Here is a 19,827-nt window from a genome sequence, read left to right on the forward strand (position 1 = left end):
AATGTTTTGGTACATATATATGTCTTAGAAACATAGTGCTATGGTCCTCAAAAGAAACAATCACGTTTTAAGGTTCAGAAAAGAATTTTTTTTTGGAGTGTCAATATTTGACGAAAATGCTAATTAAAACTCATTAATGTACTCGTCAAACATGTCAAAAAAAATATGGCTTGTGGTTTGACGATTAGAAAGATTACAAGAGAGTCATCACAAAGATTACAGCAGAGTCATCACTGCTGTGATGCACGGGCATGACCCTATAAAGTACTAGCATTATGAGACTTACGTTTTTGAGGCTTTGAAAATGGTTTTTTCTTTCTTTCTTTTTTTTTTTTTTTTGCGAGTAGATATTGACAAAAATGTTAATTAAAACTCATTAATTTGGTCACCAAACATATTTGTATAAACATATCATATGCAGTTTCTGAAAGATGAGAAGAGGAGCATGGTCGCTCTCAACACATTTAGAGAACGGACATCTCTCTGACCGATTGGTTTTGTAAATCCTAGAATTTTGATAACTAGATCAATTAAAGTTCGCATGGTCATTTTTACAGATGATAGAAAGCGCCATTCATTTTTTATACATGTACACACGACATTCATTTTTTATACATGTACACACGACACTTAAGAAAATATTGACAAAATGCTAATTAAAATTCATTATTACACTTGTCAAATACATTTTTCACAAAATACATCCTCTGTTGTCTTAGTTTACAAGATGAGAAAAGAAGCATCACTACTCTTAAACGTGCAGAGGACAATGAAGAGAACATAGAAAGATAACGTTTGAAGAGACTGTCAAAATGAGCTTTCTTTGAGGTAAGACGATGAATAAAATGCTAGTTAAAAGTCATTACTGTTAACAATCATCGGTGATCCAGACAGATGGGAGATTCCAATATGACTCCCAAGGTTTGGGTTCAAATCCACGATGGGTTATACCCACACGCACACACAAAATTCATTATTGCTCTTGTTAAGTATGTTCCAAAAAAAAAAGACAGTGCAATCCTTCAAATTTCTTGTTAATTTAACTGAACTGCATACTCCCAACCATCAAACAACAACAATTGAAAGAAAAGCAATGATGTCGTATTAAAACCTCAACCAATACCAAACATTATTTTCTTATTGCTGTGTCAGCTTGGGCTTTGGATTCCTAGAGCACACATGAAGAATAACAAAAAAGCTACAAGCAGTACAGATGAAAAAAAAAAAAGGCTACACGCAAAATGTCTACGTTTTTATCGTTGAAGAAGATATTCACACCCTTCAGTGATGGGCGTTCGCCTTTGCCTCAGCCTTTCTACGAGACTTCTCCTTTGACTGAGAAAAATAATAAAAGGCACATTAGCTGTGGCGAAGAAAGCACAAAGAATCCTCTGTAACTTATTTTACGCCTAACACATATAGACGTTATCAGCATAAAGATTTAGTACTTTCACCCACAAAAAGAAAAACTATAATTAGTATCTTACAATGCATCCGATGATATAAGTCAACTCAAATTATAAATAAAGTTCAACCATCTAAAAAGACCTTCTAAGGTTCAATTATTGCTGCCAGTTCGAAAACTAGCCTAGTCCCTTTAAACAATATATCACCCAAACTCAAGTGCGAGTTTTGTCCATATAAAAACATAATCTCGCTGCTGTTTCTTTTTCTTCACTTGCCACCTACTCTCTTTCTCAGCTTGCTGCGGGATTAGAACTGAACACTCGTACTTGTATTATTACACAAGGATTAAGAAATGGGTTAAGAACTAAGCTAAAAGCTCTGATTTTAGTTCAGTACAACATACAACTGAACCTCAAGTGTATGAAGAAGGGAAATGGGAGAGACATATGATCCTATTTACCTATCATATATGTAACCAATGATAAGTGTTCCATGAAGAGAGAACTTCTCCACTGTAAGAGAACATTTAGATGGATATCCATGAGTTTTTTGAACTTGAAGATGGATGGCATTTAGTACTACCCAAAAAGAGGAGAAAAGTCATAGCTATCAATATCTTATTATACTAGTAAATATTAAGTGTTATTTGTCAATTCAGTGAATTCACAAATTTCAGAATCTGATAAGTTTCTTTATGACCCAAAAACTTGAAACATGCAATTAGTAAGAAGAAATTTAAGTAGGCAAGGAGATTAATGGGTGTGAAGAAAAGAATAAAAATGAGAAAACTGAAGATATTATTGTTATAGATATGTATTTTATTTTACAATGGATTTGATGATAGTGATGAATCCATTGTAAAATGATTGATTGGTATTTGTCTTATTCTGTTTCAATAAGGATAAAAACTTGGTTTAGAAAGTTGTCATACATAAAACTGCTATGTTTAATTTGGTATATTTAATTTATGCAGCTTCATCTGACCATGGGTTTCTGCATTTCTATATTTAACACTTACTTTGCATTTACAGCTTTCTGTGCTTCCTGTGGCTATTGATCATTCTATGTTTTGCATTTGTCAAAATTCTTCTTATAAAAATGGTTGTAAACTAATTACTCAGGTATTGTGCTTAGGCGAATATATGTTTGATACATAATAAGGTAAGATGCATGGAGAATGATACACAATCGAGCATCTGGATTTGAAAAGTTGCTTCAAACATATTAAATATTGAAGAAACTTAACAATACATACTCAAATGACAATGAAATTCCATTTAGCATATTCAAGCATAAAACACTTATTATCGAAAAGATGCAAGATTAGATATAAAAAAGACATGCAACCTACTGCTTTTGCTTAGAAGCGTAAGGATAGTCATACTCATATATAGCGGTCGCAAATGTTTTGAGTTTCGGTATTAAAAATCAAAAGAACATGAGATTACTATCATGTTATGAAATGAATAATATTACTAGCGGTCGCAAATGTTTTGAGTCCATTCTCATAAAACACATGTCCATTCTCGTAAAACATAGACTATCTAATGAGATTACTATCATGTTATGAAATGAATAATATTACTAGCGGTCGCAAATGTTTTGAGTCCATTCTCATAAAACACATGTCCATTCTCGTAAAACATAAATAATATTACTAGCAGTCGCAAATGTTTTGAGTCCATTCTCGTAAAACACATGTCCATTCTCGTAAAACACAGACTATCTATAACATGAAATGAATAATATTACGAGCGGTCGCAAATGTTTTGAGTCCATTCTCGTAAAACACATGTCCATTCTCGTAAAACATAAATAATATTACTAGCGGTCGCAAATGTTTTGAGTCCATTCTCGTAAAACACATGTCCATTCTCATAAAACATAAATAATATTACTAGCGGTCGCAAATGTTTTGAGTCCATTCTCGTAAAACACATGTCCATTCTCGTAAAACATAAATAATATTACTAGCGGTCGCAAATGTTTTGAGTCCATTCTCGTAAAACACATGTCCATTCTCGTAAAACATAAATAATATTACTAGCGGTCGCAAATGTTTTGAGTCCATTCTCGTAAAACACATGTCCATTCTCGTAAAACATAAATAATATTACTAGCGGTCGCAAATGTTTTGAGTCCATTCTCGTAAAACACATGTCCATTCTCGTAAAACACAGACTATCTATAACATGAAATGAATAATATTACGAGCGGTCGCAAATGTTTTGAGTCCATTCTCGTAAAACACATGTCCATTCTCGTAAAACACAGACTATCTATAACATGAAATGAATAATATTACGAGCGGTCGCAAATGTTTTGAGTCCATTCTCGTAAAACACATGTCCATTCTCGTAAAACATAAATAATATTACTAGCGGTCGCAAATGTTTTGAGTCCATTCTCGTAAAACACATGTCCATTCTCGTAAAACATAAATAATATTACTAGCGGTCGCAAATGTTTTGAGTCCATTCTCGTAAAACACATGTCCATTCTCGATATTTTTTGGGAACTTGTAGGAATGTGTTCCTATTTATTAATAGGTTTTTGGTTCACACGACCAATTGCGGCAAGTGCTTGTCAAAAAGCTTTTGTAACCAATCATATAGAGGATTTTGGTTTATTATTAGGAATTTTAGGCCTTTATTGGATAACTGGTAGTTTAGAATTGCGGGGTTTGTTCGAAATAGTTAATAACTTGGTTCAGAATAATGGAGTAGATTCTTTATTTGCTACTCTGTGTGCTTCTTTTTTATTCCTTGGTGCAGTTGCTAAATCCGCATAATTCCCCCTTCACATATGGTTACCTGATGCTATGGAAGGACCCACTCCCATTTCGGCTCTTATACATGCTGCTACTATGATAGCAGCGGGAATTTTTCTTGTAGCTCGGCTTCTTCCTCTTTTTATAGTTATACCTTCCATAATGAATATTATTTCTTTAATAGGCGTAATAACAGTACTATTAGGAGCGACTTTGGCTCTTGCTCAAAGAGACATTAAAAGAAGTTTAGCTTATTCTACAATGTCTCAATTGGGTTATATTATGTTAGCTTTGGGCATAGGTTCTTATCGAGCAGCTTTATTCCATTTGATCACTCATGCCTATTCAAAAGCTTTATTGTTTTTGGGATCCGGATCTATTATTCATTCAATGGAACTCAGTGTTGGATATTCACCAGAAAAAAGTCAAAATATGGTTCTTATGGGCGGTTTAGCAAAATATGTTCCAATTACAAGAATTACTTTTTTATTAGGTACACTCTCTCTTTGTGGTATTCCCCCTCTTGCTTGTTTTTGGTCCAAAGATGAAATTCTTAATGATAGTTGCACTCTCTCTTTGTGGTATTCCCCCTCTTGCTTGTTTTTGGTCCAAAGATGAAATTCTTAATGATAGTTTTTGATTATTTACTTGTAAGAATGTAGAATTTCTTTATGTTCTTTTCATTCTCTGTTTAAGAACTTAGTTTGCATGTTTATGGGACGTCATCTAAGTCGCGCAGTGTAAAACTCGTTGTTGCCAGGATGGCTGTTTAGAGTAGTGTAAGTCATTGACAGACATGTAAGCTTTCTACTAGGTTGTTTCATAGATAATAAAAAGAAAAATAGAATTTCTTCACCCTTACTGGTTAAATAATCAGAAGATAAATTTGTAAGAAAAAATTATGTCAGACATCATAGAAAGCAGTATGGCTCGTAAATCCAGTCATACTGGAATGAAAAAAGTTAAAAATGCTCAGTTAACTGAATATGAAACTGACATAGAATCACTTAATAAGTGGACAATACCCGATGTTCCTAATAGAGACATCTATAAAATTAGCTTTTTAGACTATAAGTCTTTAATTAATATTAAGACCCTAGAAAGGACTACTACAGTCGATAGAGAAGAACAGACTATTCAACTACTAGGAGTAGCAGATGTGAATCCATATCTGGATAAGTACAAATATATACATGTTGGGTTAATACAAATTGCTTTTAAACCATTAACTCTATCTGGTTTGAATGCATCTTTATTGGTCTGTTTAAGAGACTCAAGATGTTTAAATTGGACCCAATCTTTAATGGGTATAATGAAAACTAGTCTGTGTAACAGACCGGTATATTTCAATGTTTATCCAAATTTAAGTCTATCTTTGACTGACCCAAATATTCTAGATGCAATAAGTCTTAATATAAAGACTCATGGGTATAATTACATACCTGGATCCGAAACTATTGCTATAATTTATAGGATCCATTATAAAGTATTAAATACCTTAGCTCCTAAAACTAAAATTCATTCTAAACCAGGTAAAACTGTACTGGTTGAAACAAATGTTTTATCTTTAAACATTGTTGTTAATAGACAGATAAAGTGGGATGAAATAAACTTCCCAGATAATTGGGTTATACCCAACGCTGTACAACAATTACCTATTGTTAATCAAGATATTGATCAAATTATACAAACAACAGATGGAGAAGTCGAAATAACATTTAATCCATCTAGATCTATCAGAATACCTGATGTGGCAACATCTGCCAGAAATTCTTTATCTCGATCTGGATCTTATAGAACCAGTTCTGTTCAAGGAATTAATATTTCAGATAATAATATTCCTCATCCTTTATATAAAGATAAACTTTCTCCTCCTAATACGGAGATGAGCTTTCGAATGAAATGATAAATTTTGAAAAAGGAAGCTTAGAAAGGGAAATTCTAAATAAAGAATTTTACCTAGAAAAACATAAACCTTTTAGAAAATGGTTTTTTAAAAATATTTCTAAAAAAGACCAGTTAAACTGGGTAGATAAATATTATACTGAATTAAAATTAAAACAATATATTAAGTTCTTCATTCCATGGTTTTTAAAGAATTATATTCAAAGTCAAGAAACTCAAATAGGAGTTTTAGGAGAACATTTAAAACAATGGAAAACCACTACAGGAAAAATTATTAGATCGGTAAATCCACCAATAGATCCTATTTATCTTAAAGATATACATCCCTCTACTAGAGAGGCTACGACTTTTATAAAGCCAAATTAGTTTAATGAAGATCATATGAGAGAATTAAGTAAAATTATTAAACAAAATAATTATACTAATATTCATCTAAAAACAATAGGAGATCAACTTATTAGAGTTGAAGATGCCTTAGATAAATTGTTAAATTAAATTAATGAGGTAATACCTTCTTTAAGACTATTAGAGAAACATAAGTCTCCTATAAAAAAATTAGAACAAACTAATATTAAACCACTGATAGACATATCAGGGTTTAAAAAAGATAGTGAAATAACACCTAAAATCATAGATATTCTAACTAAGAAATTAACTAATACTAGAATTCATAAACTTAATACAGTGTTACCATCAACTTCTACAGTCATATCTGAAGAAGACAATTCGTCTGATACAGACAGCTCTAGAGATATACCTCCAACAGAATTATTAGTTGTAGAGAATAACTTTACAGAAATAAATAAAATTAAAAACCATCCTAGAAAAAGACTGAAAATATACTATTATAAAAGACCTACTCCAGCAGATGTTTTATTTGAAGAAAATAATGCATATCTACAGGCAGATTACAATGGTAGAAATATCTACGAATGGAATATAAATGGGTTATCAGATACTCAAATTAATTCTACTATACATAGAATGCTAATGTATGGTACAATTTGTAAACAAAATGGTAATACCAAAAAAATGATAGCTTCTTTTATCACTTGTGGTTTTACTGACATCCTTAAAGAATGGTGGGATAATTATCTATCTGCCGAAGCTTATAATGAAATTCTAGGAGCTACTAAAATAGAAAAAGGAGTTCAGCAAAAAGATGTTGTTTATACATTAATGTTAGCTATAGCACATCATTTTACTGGTGCTTATCTTGATAAAGGTGAAAGAATTAGGACATTGTTATAAAATTTTAGATATCCATCTTTAACTCATTTTAGGTGGTATAAAGACACATATCTTAGCAGATTTATGTCTCTCAGTGATGCTAATAGCTCTCACTGGAAAGCTAAATTTATTGATGGTTTACACATTATTTGCAGAAAAAGTTCGGAATAAAATCCGATCTGAATATGGGGGATATATCCCTTATGACAACCTATCATATGGGTACTAGTCAAATGTCTGTATAAAAGAAGACTTAGCTTTATGCAAAGACTTAAAGCTCAAAAACCAATTAAAGTCTCAAAGACTTACAAAAAGAAAAGAATTGGGAGAATTTTGTGAACAATTTGCTTACGATCAACCATATAAGGTACCATATAAGGTTGATAAAGAAAGTATTCCTAATAAAGGAAAACTAAAAAATTCTTTAAGAAAAAGAAAAAAATTCTTCTTTAAAGAAAAAGAAAGAGAGAAGCCAGATAGGGCTAAAAAGAAAGTTAAAAAAGAAAAAAGTAAAATACATTGCTAAAAATGTGGTCGTATCGGACACTATGCAAATCGCTGTTATACAAAAAAAAATTAATGAAATAGAAGACGAATGTCTTAAAAGAATGCTACAAAAAATTATGCTTAACAGTGATACTGAAGATGAATCATATTCATCAACCTCAGAATCTGAGGAAGAAGAAAAGTGTACATGTATAGTTAATAACTGTAACGAAGAAGCTGAATATTAGAAAGCTATAATCCAAATGAATGGACTCTCTATTAACATGATTAAATCAAATCATGAATTATTAGCAAAAATTTTATCTGAAGATATATCCTCAGAATTAAAAGAAGAACTTCTAAAAAATATAACTAGTAAAGAAACTAAAGAAAGTCCAAATACTGACAATGTATTTAAATTTTCTGAAGTTCAAAAACGAAGGCAAAATATTATCCATACTTCTAAAGACATATCTTTATCATCTCTTAATAAAAAGATACAAGAATTGAAAAAAGAAGTAAAAGATTTAAAGCAAGAGAATAAATACATTCTCTCAAGACCAGAAGAAGATAATGAAAGTTGCAAAGACTAGAAGAAGATAATGAAAGAAGCTATCATTCTTTCAGTATTACCATTTTGTTTACAAATTGTACCATACGTTAGCATTCTATGTATAGTAGAATTAATTTGAGTATCTAATAACCCATCTATATTTCATTCATAGATATTTCTACCATTGTAATCTGCCTGTAGATAGGCATCATTTTCTTCAAATAAAACATCTGCTGGAGTAGGTCTTTTATAATAGTATCTTTCCAGTCTATTTCTACGATGGTTTTTAATTTTATTTATTTTTATAAAGTTATTCTCTACAGCTAATAATTCTGTTGGAGTTATATCTCTAGAGCTGTCTGTATCAGACGAATTGTCTTCTTCAGATATAACTGTAGAAGTTGATGGTAACACTGTATTAAGTGTATGAATTCTAGCATTAGTTAATTTCTTAGTTAGAATATCTATGATTTCAGGTGTTATTTCACTATCTTATATATATATATATATATATATATATGAAGAGTGTTCCTACTTCCTAAGGTGTTATTTCACTATCTTATATATATATATATATATATATATATGAAGAGTGTTCCTACTTCCTAAGGTGATACTTTTGGTTCAATCTAAGGAAGCCTTTCAAACTATATTATATGCAATCAATCTACTTAATCCACTCCGTTCATTTTGATATATATGTTATGGATTGTATATAAACAAAAAATTAGGCATGTTGGGTTATAGTTACTCATGCAAAGTGATTATAAAATTAAAGGTTTTGTGACAATACAACTAAAGGGGCAATAAAAAATATGTGTTAGAAGTATTGAAACATCATGATTTTCGTTTTATAGATGTTTTGCGACATTTAAATTATAATGAACGGAGTGGATTAAGTAAATTGTCTGCATATAATGCAGTTTTGAAGGTACTTCCTTAGATTGAACCTAAGGTGTTACCTATATGTTTTTGTGTGCGTATATGGAGTAAAGCTCCTATAAACTTAAGTGGATATGAGCACATGTCCACCAACTTTTTTATCCCTTCATTATGCTTTGAGATTTGTCCTGCACATCAAAGCTATCTTTGAGATTTGTACCTTGATTTATATCACATGCTAGCACAAATCTCAATATAAAATCAATAGATAAAGAAGCTGGTGGACAAAGGGCTCTCATCTACTTAAGTTCATAGGAGCTTTACTATATATATATATACTCTCTCTCTCTCTCTCTCTCTCTCTCTCTCTCTCTCTCTCTCTCTCTCTCTCTCTCTCTCTCCAAAATGTCATTGATTTTGTGTGACATTTTTTTCCCCTACGAGATCTGCAAGTCAGAACGAATCTTTAACATAATCAAGCATGTTCAATTATAATGCATAAAGATAGAATTAATGTGGTTGTATTATTGGTAAAATGGTTGGAAGCGATTTTTCTCATTCTTTGATGGTAGCAATTGACCGTTAGCCCATTTTATCCTCATCTCTCTCATCCTTTTTTTCTTTTTCTTTTTTTTCTATTTTATGTTGATCTTCTTCTATTCAACATTTCAACAAATTATAACAATGAAGTATAATAGTCATGAGTCTTATGAGTTATGACAGTATCATATCTCTCTTGTTCTTATTTGCAATGATTTTGAAAAACATATCCTATTTACTTGAAAAGTTACCGGTTTGAAAATATGAACTTGTCCACTCCTTCTGTAGTTATGTTAACATCCAAATNATGTTCAAAATAATAAAATTTGATCCCATAATAAAGAAAGAAAAGATAAACAGAACCAGGACACATTTATAATGAACTTCACAGGTGCATCTGTTTTACATAAAACAATCCCATCATATGATGCACAAGTGGTCCAAATCATTGTCATAAACTAAAAATTGCAGAAAATATCGAGCATACAACCATAAATAAGAAACATAGATGAATTTTCGTACATGGATTTTTGTATTCATCTGTGTCTCTATTTGTGGATGGACAGAGGCACAAAGATTGCAGGGAATTGGACTTAGTCTATCACAGTGTTGACTTTGACTAACAGAAATGTACATTAGAAGGGACAAATGAGTACAAACTGCTTGCTCAAGCCTTTAGCATTCCAGCTTATAGCATTTCAAGATTCTCATAGGAGAAGAAATGGGTTGAGGGATTTGGAGGGAGGATGAAGAAGTGATGGTATAAGGATTTGACATTCATGAAAGAAGGCTAATGTAATGGAAAATATATTCCATAAAATAATTAAAATAAGCAGGAAAAAAAAGGACTTGCAGAAAGATTGTGCGAGGGAAGCGGCAAACACCTGGAAGTTAGTGGCATAGAGCAGTGGGGTGTTTCATAAGAAAAAGTAGGAAGCATGAATAACTGTTTCAAATGATTCATAGAGTTTTACATGCAACATACATTCAAACATTAAAATAAGATGACATACAACTCAACAAAATCTAGATGTTGGAAGCAAAGTTCTTTGCTAATGTGATGAGAGGAGAGTATGAAAATTTTCCCCCCATTCACAACAAAGAAAAGTGCGCATTACCTTCATGCTTGACTCGGTAGAGTTGAGAATTAGATCGAATCTTCAGCATTGTGCTGCTCTATGTGTATATGAATGATTTAAAAATGGATTTAGTATCATAATAAGGAAGTTGAATTCAACCACCCTACTTAAATGCCATCATAAAATCTTGTCAAATGTATTGGCATATATTGAAACTAATATTTCCCATAGGATCATAACAATTAGGGAGTTTGGGGCACATTGAGCTAGCAATACGAAACATATGAGGAGCACCAAAGGAGTCACAACAGGAATGAAACCTGTTCAAATCAGAAGAATTGAGAAACTCTGCATTCTGCAACTGTGACGCTGTCATATACATGTGGAAGGTAACAACATGCGACTAAGGCTGCTGGTTACAGTCCAGGTAAAAGATGGCGCAATTATCTCTCTGCAGTCCAATCACGACAAGAATCTCCAGTTACTGCAAAAGTAACTGGCGTGAAGTTATAATTATCCCCTTCTTCGTAAGTGAGGTCACACAAACGAAAGACTAGAATCCCTTTGCTTTATTTCTTTGTCTACATCGAGAAACCGAGGTAAGCATTGGAGAGACGATACCTAAAAATAACCCCATTGCTCGTCTTATTTGTCTGTTTTGGTGTTCAGATCAGTGTGGACGTTGTTAACTACCAAGTCTTACCGGATCAATAAATTGTGTAGGTGTTTGCCCGAGTATCCCCGATTAGCCAGTGCAATATCAAAATACATGACATTTGCACCTTGCCACTGGCAGTAGCTAAAGAGATTCCTCCATACATCAAAGAAAATATTGCCAGTAACTTAAATTCATTACGGCCCCAAGCACCATTACTTGAAATAATATATACTCTCTACTTATTAAATGACCCAAAAAAATCATAACCCCACATATGTGCACCAAAGAATATCAACCCTTGGATCAATGGATTTTGTCGTGCATGAGCCCAACGGCTGGCATCCCTTTGATGCACATTTAATGTCATTGACTAGGCCAACCGGGATACTTTCTCACAAATTACACATTTAGCCCACACGAATTTGATAAAAGATCCACATGAGATTGATCTAATCACATCAATCTACCTTACAGTTACCCAAAATAATGGATTACATAAAGCAAATAACAATTTAATGAGATCAATAAGCCAATTTCTAAAAGGAACGCGATAAAGCTAATCAAAAAGAAAGAAAATTGCGAGCTAAGATTCGATTTGTTTACGGCGTACCTTGAGGGCGGAGAGCTTGATGCTTCCATAGACAACACCAAAGGCCAGAGCCGAGGCACGGGCCACCTGTGTAAATTTTACAAGAGATGTCAACTTGAGGGGGTAATTTGCAAATAATTGGCAAAAAGAGGGGAAAGTTATAAAAACATACAAAAGCAAGAGTGCTGACGCCGGAGTAAGGGCCTGGAACCGCCATAGTTGCGAGGAAAATGCAACGGTGAAAGACTCCGCCGGCACAAAAGAAAAACCCTATTATAAGTATCGGAGTGAAGGTGGAGGTGGGTCGAATTCGGGTTGGGATCTAATTGTCGGGTATAAACCCGTTTGGGTTTTGAACGGTTTATACCTCGGCTAGAGCGTGTGGCTGTTAAAGCATCTCTAACCACTCTCCAAAATCTCCATTCCTCCAAATTTGAAGAGTAAATCCTCTCCAATCACTAAATCCTCTCCAATCACTCTCTAAATTTAAAGATTTTCAAATTTGAAGATGGTTTACTCTTCAAATTTAGAGAGTGAACCTAGAATTTGGAGAGACTCTCCAAATCACTATTCAAACTTTCATTATTTACAATTTTATCACTTTTAACTATTTAATTTTTTAAAAACTACCATTTTGCCATCATTCTTAGTAATTTAAATTAGATGTTTAATTTTAAATAAATATAGTTAAAAATTATTAATCTAATTTTTGAAATAATTATACATTTGGAAAGGTCAAGTCGAGATCTTCAAAATGAAACTAAGATTAATTTATTTTAGTATTATTATAAAATTATTTTTTTAAATTAAATACATAAGTATCAGACATGAAAATTTAAATACGGGGATCTATTTAACTTACCCCATAAGAAAATACAAGCATAAATTACAATATTTAAATTACATTCCTTCGTTGCCGTGCCTCTGCCATAAATATTCAATTAGCGCGTTCCGAAGCATAAAATGAGATTTTCCTCCAGAGGGCCAAGAGGATTTTCTGAGCTTCTTAAATGAGCTGTTGGAGGAGAAAACGGATATGGATTTTCCTCTAGAGATCAAGGAGGATTTTCTCGGTTTGCGGGAGAAGCTGGTTTTGTAGGAAGAAATGAATATGGGGGTTCATCGAGAGATCGGGATAGAACCGGTAGTTATAACGATAATGACATGCCGGAATTTTAATTGTCAGTTATCATATTTTATGTTTGAGTTTTATGTTTGCGACCTATGGTATGTTGTAGTAGAGGTTTATGTTTGCTTCCTTATTTTATCGATGTATGCTTTGTCACTGTTATTACAGATTTTATTTTTTTAATATGTTGTATTTTATTATTAATATGGGTTTATTTTAAAGCTCTCGTCGACACCTTTCTAATATTATTATTTTTTTTCAAATAATTATTAAAAATAAAATTATTAATGTAAACTATATCCAACATTATTAATTTATATGGTTTTTTTAACAAAAAAATAAAAATAAAAATATTTAGAGAGTGTGGGCTGAAGCAAATCTCTAAATTCCACTCTCCAAATTGGAATATTCTAGGAATATTCCAATTTGAAGAGTAGGGTTGGAGATGCTCTTAACCTCGGGTCAAAGGTTCCCCTTATTTTCATTTTTTAAAGGAATTTTTTAGCTTTGATGCAACCTTGCTATAATCTACTACTGTATACAAGATAATTTTCCCTGTCTTAGCCTGAATTTTAAACTTTCACCCAATTGTAGCATTTTGTAGGAAAAAGCCTTCTTAGGGGCTGTTTGGTTTGCCGCAAAAAAAATTTGCATGCAACATTTGTTGTGGGAGATCAGTTTTTAAATTCATTGTTTGGATATCTGCAATTATATTGTAGAAATTTTCTAAAATATCAGATTAGCCTAAAAAGTGACATTCATTTACTAGTTTAGCCTAAAAAATGAGCCCAGCGCGGTTTAGCCTAAAAAATAACAAGTACAATGACAAATAGGTGATAATCACATTTTATTACAATTTTATACCCTCATTATCTATTTTATATGAATAAATATACCACTAATAATTGCTTTTATCTTTAATTGCAGGTTAATGAAGAATAAATCCCAAAAATCTCATCTCTTTTCTCAAGTGAAACATTTGATTTTAAAAAGCCCAAAAGCCCAAATGTCTCAAAGCAACCATGACAACTCCTCCTATTTTTTCTCAAAAATTTGAATTGGACTTGGCTGCAAAAAGTTGGAATGGACCGGACTTGGATGCAAAGATTTGGATTTTAATTAATAGAGGTCGGACTTGTTTGATTTGCTGTAGAGTTGAATCATTTTGGGCCAGACTTGTTGGACCTGCTGCAGATTTGTTTGAAAAAAAAATGGGCCGGACTTGATGAAGACCGGATGTGCTACTACAGCTTTGATTTTTTAATCACAAGAGAATCATGAAAATGGGCCGGACTTGATGATCATAATGCTAACTTGATTTTCATTTATTTTTGAAAATCAATTGGGCCTCCTATGTTGGGCTAGAGAAGAACAAAAAGCAAATTCAAAGATGGAGATTGTTGCTTGGGGCTCAAGACAAATCCAATGGCTCATATTCATTGATGATTACTATAAATAGGGGTAGAGAGTGAGGGGTTAAGGGTGTGAAATTTTTTTGTAACTCCTTTTGGAGAGGAGGGCTACTCTTAATTGAGAAGGGCTTCCAAAATTGTAACTTTTTATTATAATTAATAATAATAATTTTTTCACCACTTTAAATTTTTCTCTTCTTCTCTTTGTTGGATGATGAAGAAGAAGATGAAGATGAAGAATTATTTAAAGGTTTGCATTTCTCTTTTATTTCTTTTTTATTGCTTATTAGTTTAGATTTATTTCTATGCTTATAGTTAGATTTTATTTTCTTGTTAAATAACCAAGAGGCTAGAACCATCTTGCCTTAAATTTATTTCATGCTTATAGAGTAGATTTATTTTCTTGCATTTAATTCTTGTAATTTTATTTTGTAGTTTAGATTTTGTAATTTATTTTATAGTTAGATTTTAATTTCTTACACTATTCACCTTGAGGCTAGAACCCTCTTGGGTTTAGTTTTTCTTTTTGTTTATTTTTATTTTGTTTGATTCGCCTTTAGGCTAGAACCCTCTAGGGAATCACCCTTTTATAAGAAGTGGGTTCAATTTTAGATTACCCATATCTATAATTGAATCCACCATCTTTAATTTCTTGCATTTTCTTTTATTCTTGAATTTTATTTTCTTTATTCTTGATTTTTATTTTCCTTTTCCTTCTTGCCTTATTGATCATATTCATTCTTTGTCACATCCACTCTCACTTATATCTCGTGCCGATTTACACACTATCACTTCCACTCTCTCTATCTCTCCACAATCACATTCACTCATCACTCCTATTTGTCACGCACACAACATAAGAACCGATTTTATATTTTCTCCTACAAAACACCCTTCCTCGTGAGATCGATATCTTTATACTATAACTTGACACGGTTGTGCACTTGCAACCTTTTTGGTACATGTTTATACCGCATCAAGTTTTTGGCGCCGTTGTCGGGGAGGGTGCTTAAGTAGGTTTTAATTATTTTAGTTCTTTAACTTGTGTGTTTTTTGTGAAGGAACTGCTTGGAGCTTGAAGATCGCAGATTAGAGAACTAGGATTTGAAGATTTGCTTTCGGGTAAGTCCTCTTTCTAGTTTTTAATTCCACCCTTTAGCTACTTCTTCACAATTAGAGACAATTAGGACTTAAAAAAAGATTTTATTTTTTGTTAACCATAATAAAATTCACTCTCTACTTTGACATTTACTAACAAGATAATAAATTCAAACAAATCCCCCCTTCTCATTTGTTTGATTGTTAACCCTAATTAAAAAAAAGAGATTTTTCTTTTCCATACTTTTTAGTTGCTTTTAATTCATAGGGTTTCATTTCATATTGATAGTAGGAATTCACCAAGTGATTTGAGTATCTTGATTTGGCACATATTTAAAAATATTTTTAAGGGCAAAACCCCATAATCAAGATAAGGTGAGGGATTTCATCACCCTTTCCTTAGCCCAAAAATCACTAATTCCTCACTTTACAAACTCAAGCCTAATAAAACTCATTAGACGTTGGCCCCTAAGGATTCGAGCTCAATAAGGAACAAGAAATCCTTAAGTGAACCGGTTTAAGTTTTCTCAGATTAGTTGGTGTCTAAGGCAAGGTTTAGGGGTTGTGTAAAGCGCTCCGTAAGGAACGAGGTACTTAATTGATCTCTGATCACCCTCTAGTACTATCCTTACCTGGCTAACTACCTGGGTAAAACTTTTATCTTTTCACTGTAGGAGTTTTTGGTTAGGAGCTGGTCTAGTGAATTAGGCTAAACCTTAGAATTAGAGTGATTAAAAAGTGATTGTTTTGATTTATTTTAGTTAAGGTTTTTCTTTATCCTTTTCTTCTCATAAAAAAACTAATTTTTTTTTCTTCTTAAAAAAATAAAAAATAAAAATAAAAAGAAATATTTTGGTGTATGCAACAGTGGATTAGGGATAATACACATCGATTAATTCGCTTTGAACCAATCATAGAAATGAAGCATCTTAATCCACCTGTTCTTCATGATATGTGCTATCCCATTAGGAATGCAATTCCCTCGTGCATTAGGCTCCCCGAAACAAATGGAATAAATTTTGAGCTTAGACCACAATACATAAACATGCTTTCCAAATTCCTTGGTAATGAAACAGAAGACGCATATATTTTTATTTCGGAATTTGAGGAAGTGTGTATTATGATTAAAATGAGAGAATTAAATGAAGATGCGGTTAAGCTTAGATTTATTCCATTTGCTCTTAAGGATAAAGCTAAAAAATGGCTGTACAGCTTACCAACAAATTCCATCTCAACTTGGGATGAATTTGTCACCGTTTTTCTTAAGAAATTTTTTCCTATTCATAAAACGGTAAAGCTTAGGAACAGCATTCAAAACTTTAAAATTATCCCGGGAGAACCTTTTTGGAAGTATTTTGACCGATTTAAAGATCTTCTCATCCAATGTCCTCATCACGGTTTAGAGAAATGGCGATTGTGCCAAATAATTTATGAGGGATTAGATTATTCTGCAAAAACTTCCTTAGAATCAATGTGCCACGGGGATTTTATGAGGAAAAATGCTGATGAAGCTTGGGAGTTTTTGGAGAGTCTTTCTGAAAAAACAATGCAATGGGAACAGTGCGATGATAGGGTTTCATCAGTTCCCCAATCTAAGTCTTGTGGTCTTTCCTTAGAGTCAAACATTGCTTCTGAAGCGAAGATGGCGACAATTCTGCGAAGGTTAGAAGCTTTAGAAATTAAGGAACGAGCTCCAGCTCAAATCAATCATGTTTCTGCCTCAGGATGTCATAATTATCAGTCTCCTACCCACGTTTCAGAGGAATGCCCTCTCCTAGAAAACAACAATTCATTAGAACAGATGAACGCTGCATTCCAGCACACTAAAAATGATCCATTTTCTCCAACCTATAATCCAGGTTGGAGAAATCATCCCAACTTTGCATGGAATCTAGGAAATTCTCCCGGAACTCAAAACTTCACTCCCGCTTCGACCCAACATTTTCCTAGGGGAAACACAGTTCCGTTCAATTCTCATTCACAATTTCAACAACCCAATCTGTCGTATCAAAATCAGTCTCCTCTTCACCAAGCTGTAATTCAGACTCATCACAATCCAGATCAGGATAAACGTCTCAACGTCTTGGAAAGGGTTTGGAAACCATAATTAAGGCCTCCACTCAAACCACGAATATGTTGACTCAAACGTCTAGCACTCTGAATTCCTTCATGCAATCCACTGGACAAATGCTCAACTCCAACACTCAAGCTATAGCTAGATTAGAATCTCAACTTAGTCAACTAGCTAATGCCGTGAGTGAAAGAGAGAAAGGAAAATTTTCAAGTCAACCGTGGACAACCCTAAGAACACAGGATGCAGTTCATCCTACGAAGCCCAAGTGAATGCAATCCATTCACTTCGGTCAGGTAGACAGGTCAATAATCAAGTGAGAACTCCTCCAAGTCAAACTCTTGATCCTGTACAAATTTCTCCTCCTTCTCCTTCTGATGAATCTATTCAACAATCACTCCCCTCAGATGACCAAGAACATGAACCCGAACCTGAGCCTGCTTTTGATAGATTTAGACCGGTTGCTCCCTTTCCAGATAGACTCAGGTCTAGGAAACACTCTCCTCAGGAGGAGAAGATCCTAGAAACATTCAAGCAGGTTAAGGTCAACATTCCTCTCTTAGATGTAATTGAACAAATTTCATCTTATGCTAAATTTTTAAAAGAATTGTGCACTAAGAAGAGGAGAATAAATGTTCCAAGGAAAGTCTTTTTAGCCGCCAATATCAGTGAAATGCTATCAAATCACATATCTTTGAAACGTAAAGATCCAGGTTCCCCCATCATTTCATGTATCAATGGTAATACTCACATTGATAAGGCGCTTTTAGACTTAGGGGCCAGTGTCAATTTGCTTCCATATTCAGTCTACCAGCAATTGGGTCTAGGTGTACTGAACCCAACCAAATGCACCTTACAGTTGGCTGATAGATCTGTTAAGGTCCCTATGGGTGAGTTAGAGGATGTTCTGATTAAGGTTGGAGATTTTATTTTTCCAGTAGATATATATATGTGTGAATTAGTAATAGTAGATAATTCACTTGTGATAAATAACTATATAAGCATAAGATATATATGTGTATCAGAGTTTGGGAGCCCAGCAGGTGTCTGCAAGTGAGAGAAATTGAGTGAGTTGGCGATCAGCAGGTAAAATGCCATCAGCAGGCATTTTTGTGCTGATCGGTCGACCGGCGCGGTCGACCGGCGCGGTCGACCGATCAGCGATCAGAGAGATTACCAGGTTTTGGTTTCGGGTTTTTAGTTGTTGGGTTTTGGGTTTCGGGTCGGGTTGGGGAGTTGGTATTTATACCAACTCAACCCAGGAGAGATCTCCTCAGCCCCAAACGTAAACCCTAGCCCCCTCTCTTCTTCCTCAAAACCCTAACTGGATTTTGGCAATCTGGGAGCAGTCCTTGGGGATTTTCGGCAGATCGTGGGTTTTCAGCGAAGGGGATCAACATCTTACAGATCTAGGGCATTATCAGCAACCAAGGCGAGTAATTTCTCGCCCAACCCCCACCCTTTTTGGTTTAAACATCAAGAACTGAGTTTTTATTGGATTTATGGAGCCAAATTCGTATCTTTGTTTAGCTAATAGTTTACTATAGCCTAGAATATGGGTTTGGGGCTTAATATGTTGTCAAAACTCACCCATGCCCTGTTAAAGAAGATCTAGATCTGAGTTTTTGCCTAAAAGAGTTTCAAACATCTTTACAGCTTTTAAAACGATTTGGATTTGTTTCTCATGGATTTAAGATCTTGAAAATATAGATTTCAAACTTTGGTTTTGGTTGTGTATTTTCAGTATGATCCCATTTTTATCAAATACCCATGTTATCGAAATCTTTGGTTCCAGGTTTTAGCAGCTGACAGAACCCAGGTAGGGTTCTGTTCGCTCGGCGGTCGACCGACGCGGTCGACCGCTGAGCTCGAGTCAGGGCTTCGGTCGACCGCGTCATTTATTCGGTCGACCGCTATTTGATTTCGGTCGACCGCGTCATTTTTCGGTCGACCGCGATGTCTGGTCGGTCGACCGATATTCCTGGCGGTCGACCGTCCTGATTTGTATCAGAGTTCGG

At 33.7% G+C, this 19,827-nt stretch overlaps 1 protein-coding gene across 1 annotated transcript; it reads right to left on the reverse strand.

Annotated features, from left to right (window-relative positions):
* On the reverse strand, positions 1,080-12,471 carry LOC109845602. The gene is made up of 3 exons (XM_020414872.1): positions 12,272-12,471; positions 12,121-12,186; positions 1,080-1,335 (listed from the first exon to the last, which is right to left on the reverse strand). Exons 1-3 carry the CDS (start codon positions 12,314-12,316, stop codon positions 1,282-1,284), a joined length of 165 nt encoding a protein of 54 aa, XP_020270461.1. The 5' UTR covers positions 12,317-12,471; the 3' UTR covers positions 1,080-1,281.

The sequence above is a fragment of the Asparagus officinalis genome, chromosome 6, assembly GCF_001876935.1.
Source record: "Asparagus officinalis chromosome 6, Aspof.V1, whole genome shotgun sequence".
NCBI classification, from domain to species: domain Eukaryota; kingdom Viridiplantae; phylum Streptophyta; class Magnoliopsida; order Asparagales; family Asparagaceae; genus Asparagus; species Asparagus officinalis.

Coding starts and splice junctions, on each gene's coding strand:
- LOC109845602 (XM_020414872.1), bottom strand. CDS start 12,316: ATGGCGGTTCCAGGCCCTTACTCCGGCGTCAGCACTCTTGCTTTT. Junction 12,187..12,271: donor GCGTCAGCACTCTTGCTTTT/GTATGTTTTTAT, acceptor AAATTTACACAG/GTGGCCCGTGCCTCGGCTCT. Junction 1,336..12,120: donor TCAAGCTCTCCGCCCTCAAG/GTACGCCGTAAA, acceptor TATTTTTCTCAG/TCAAAGGAGAAGTCTCGTAG.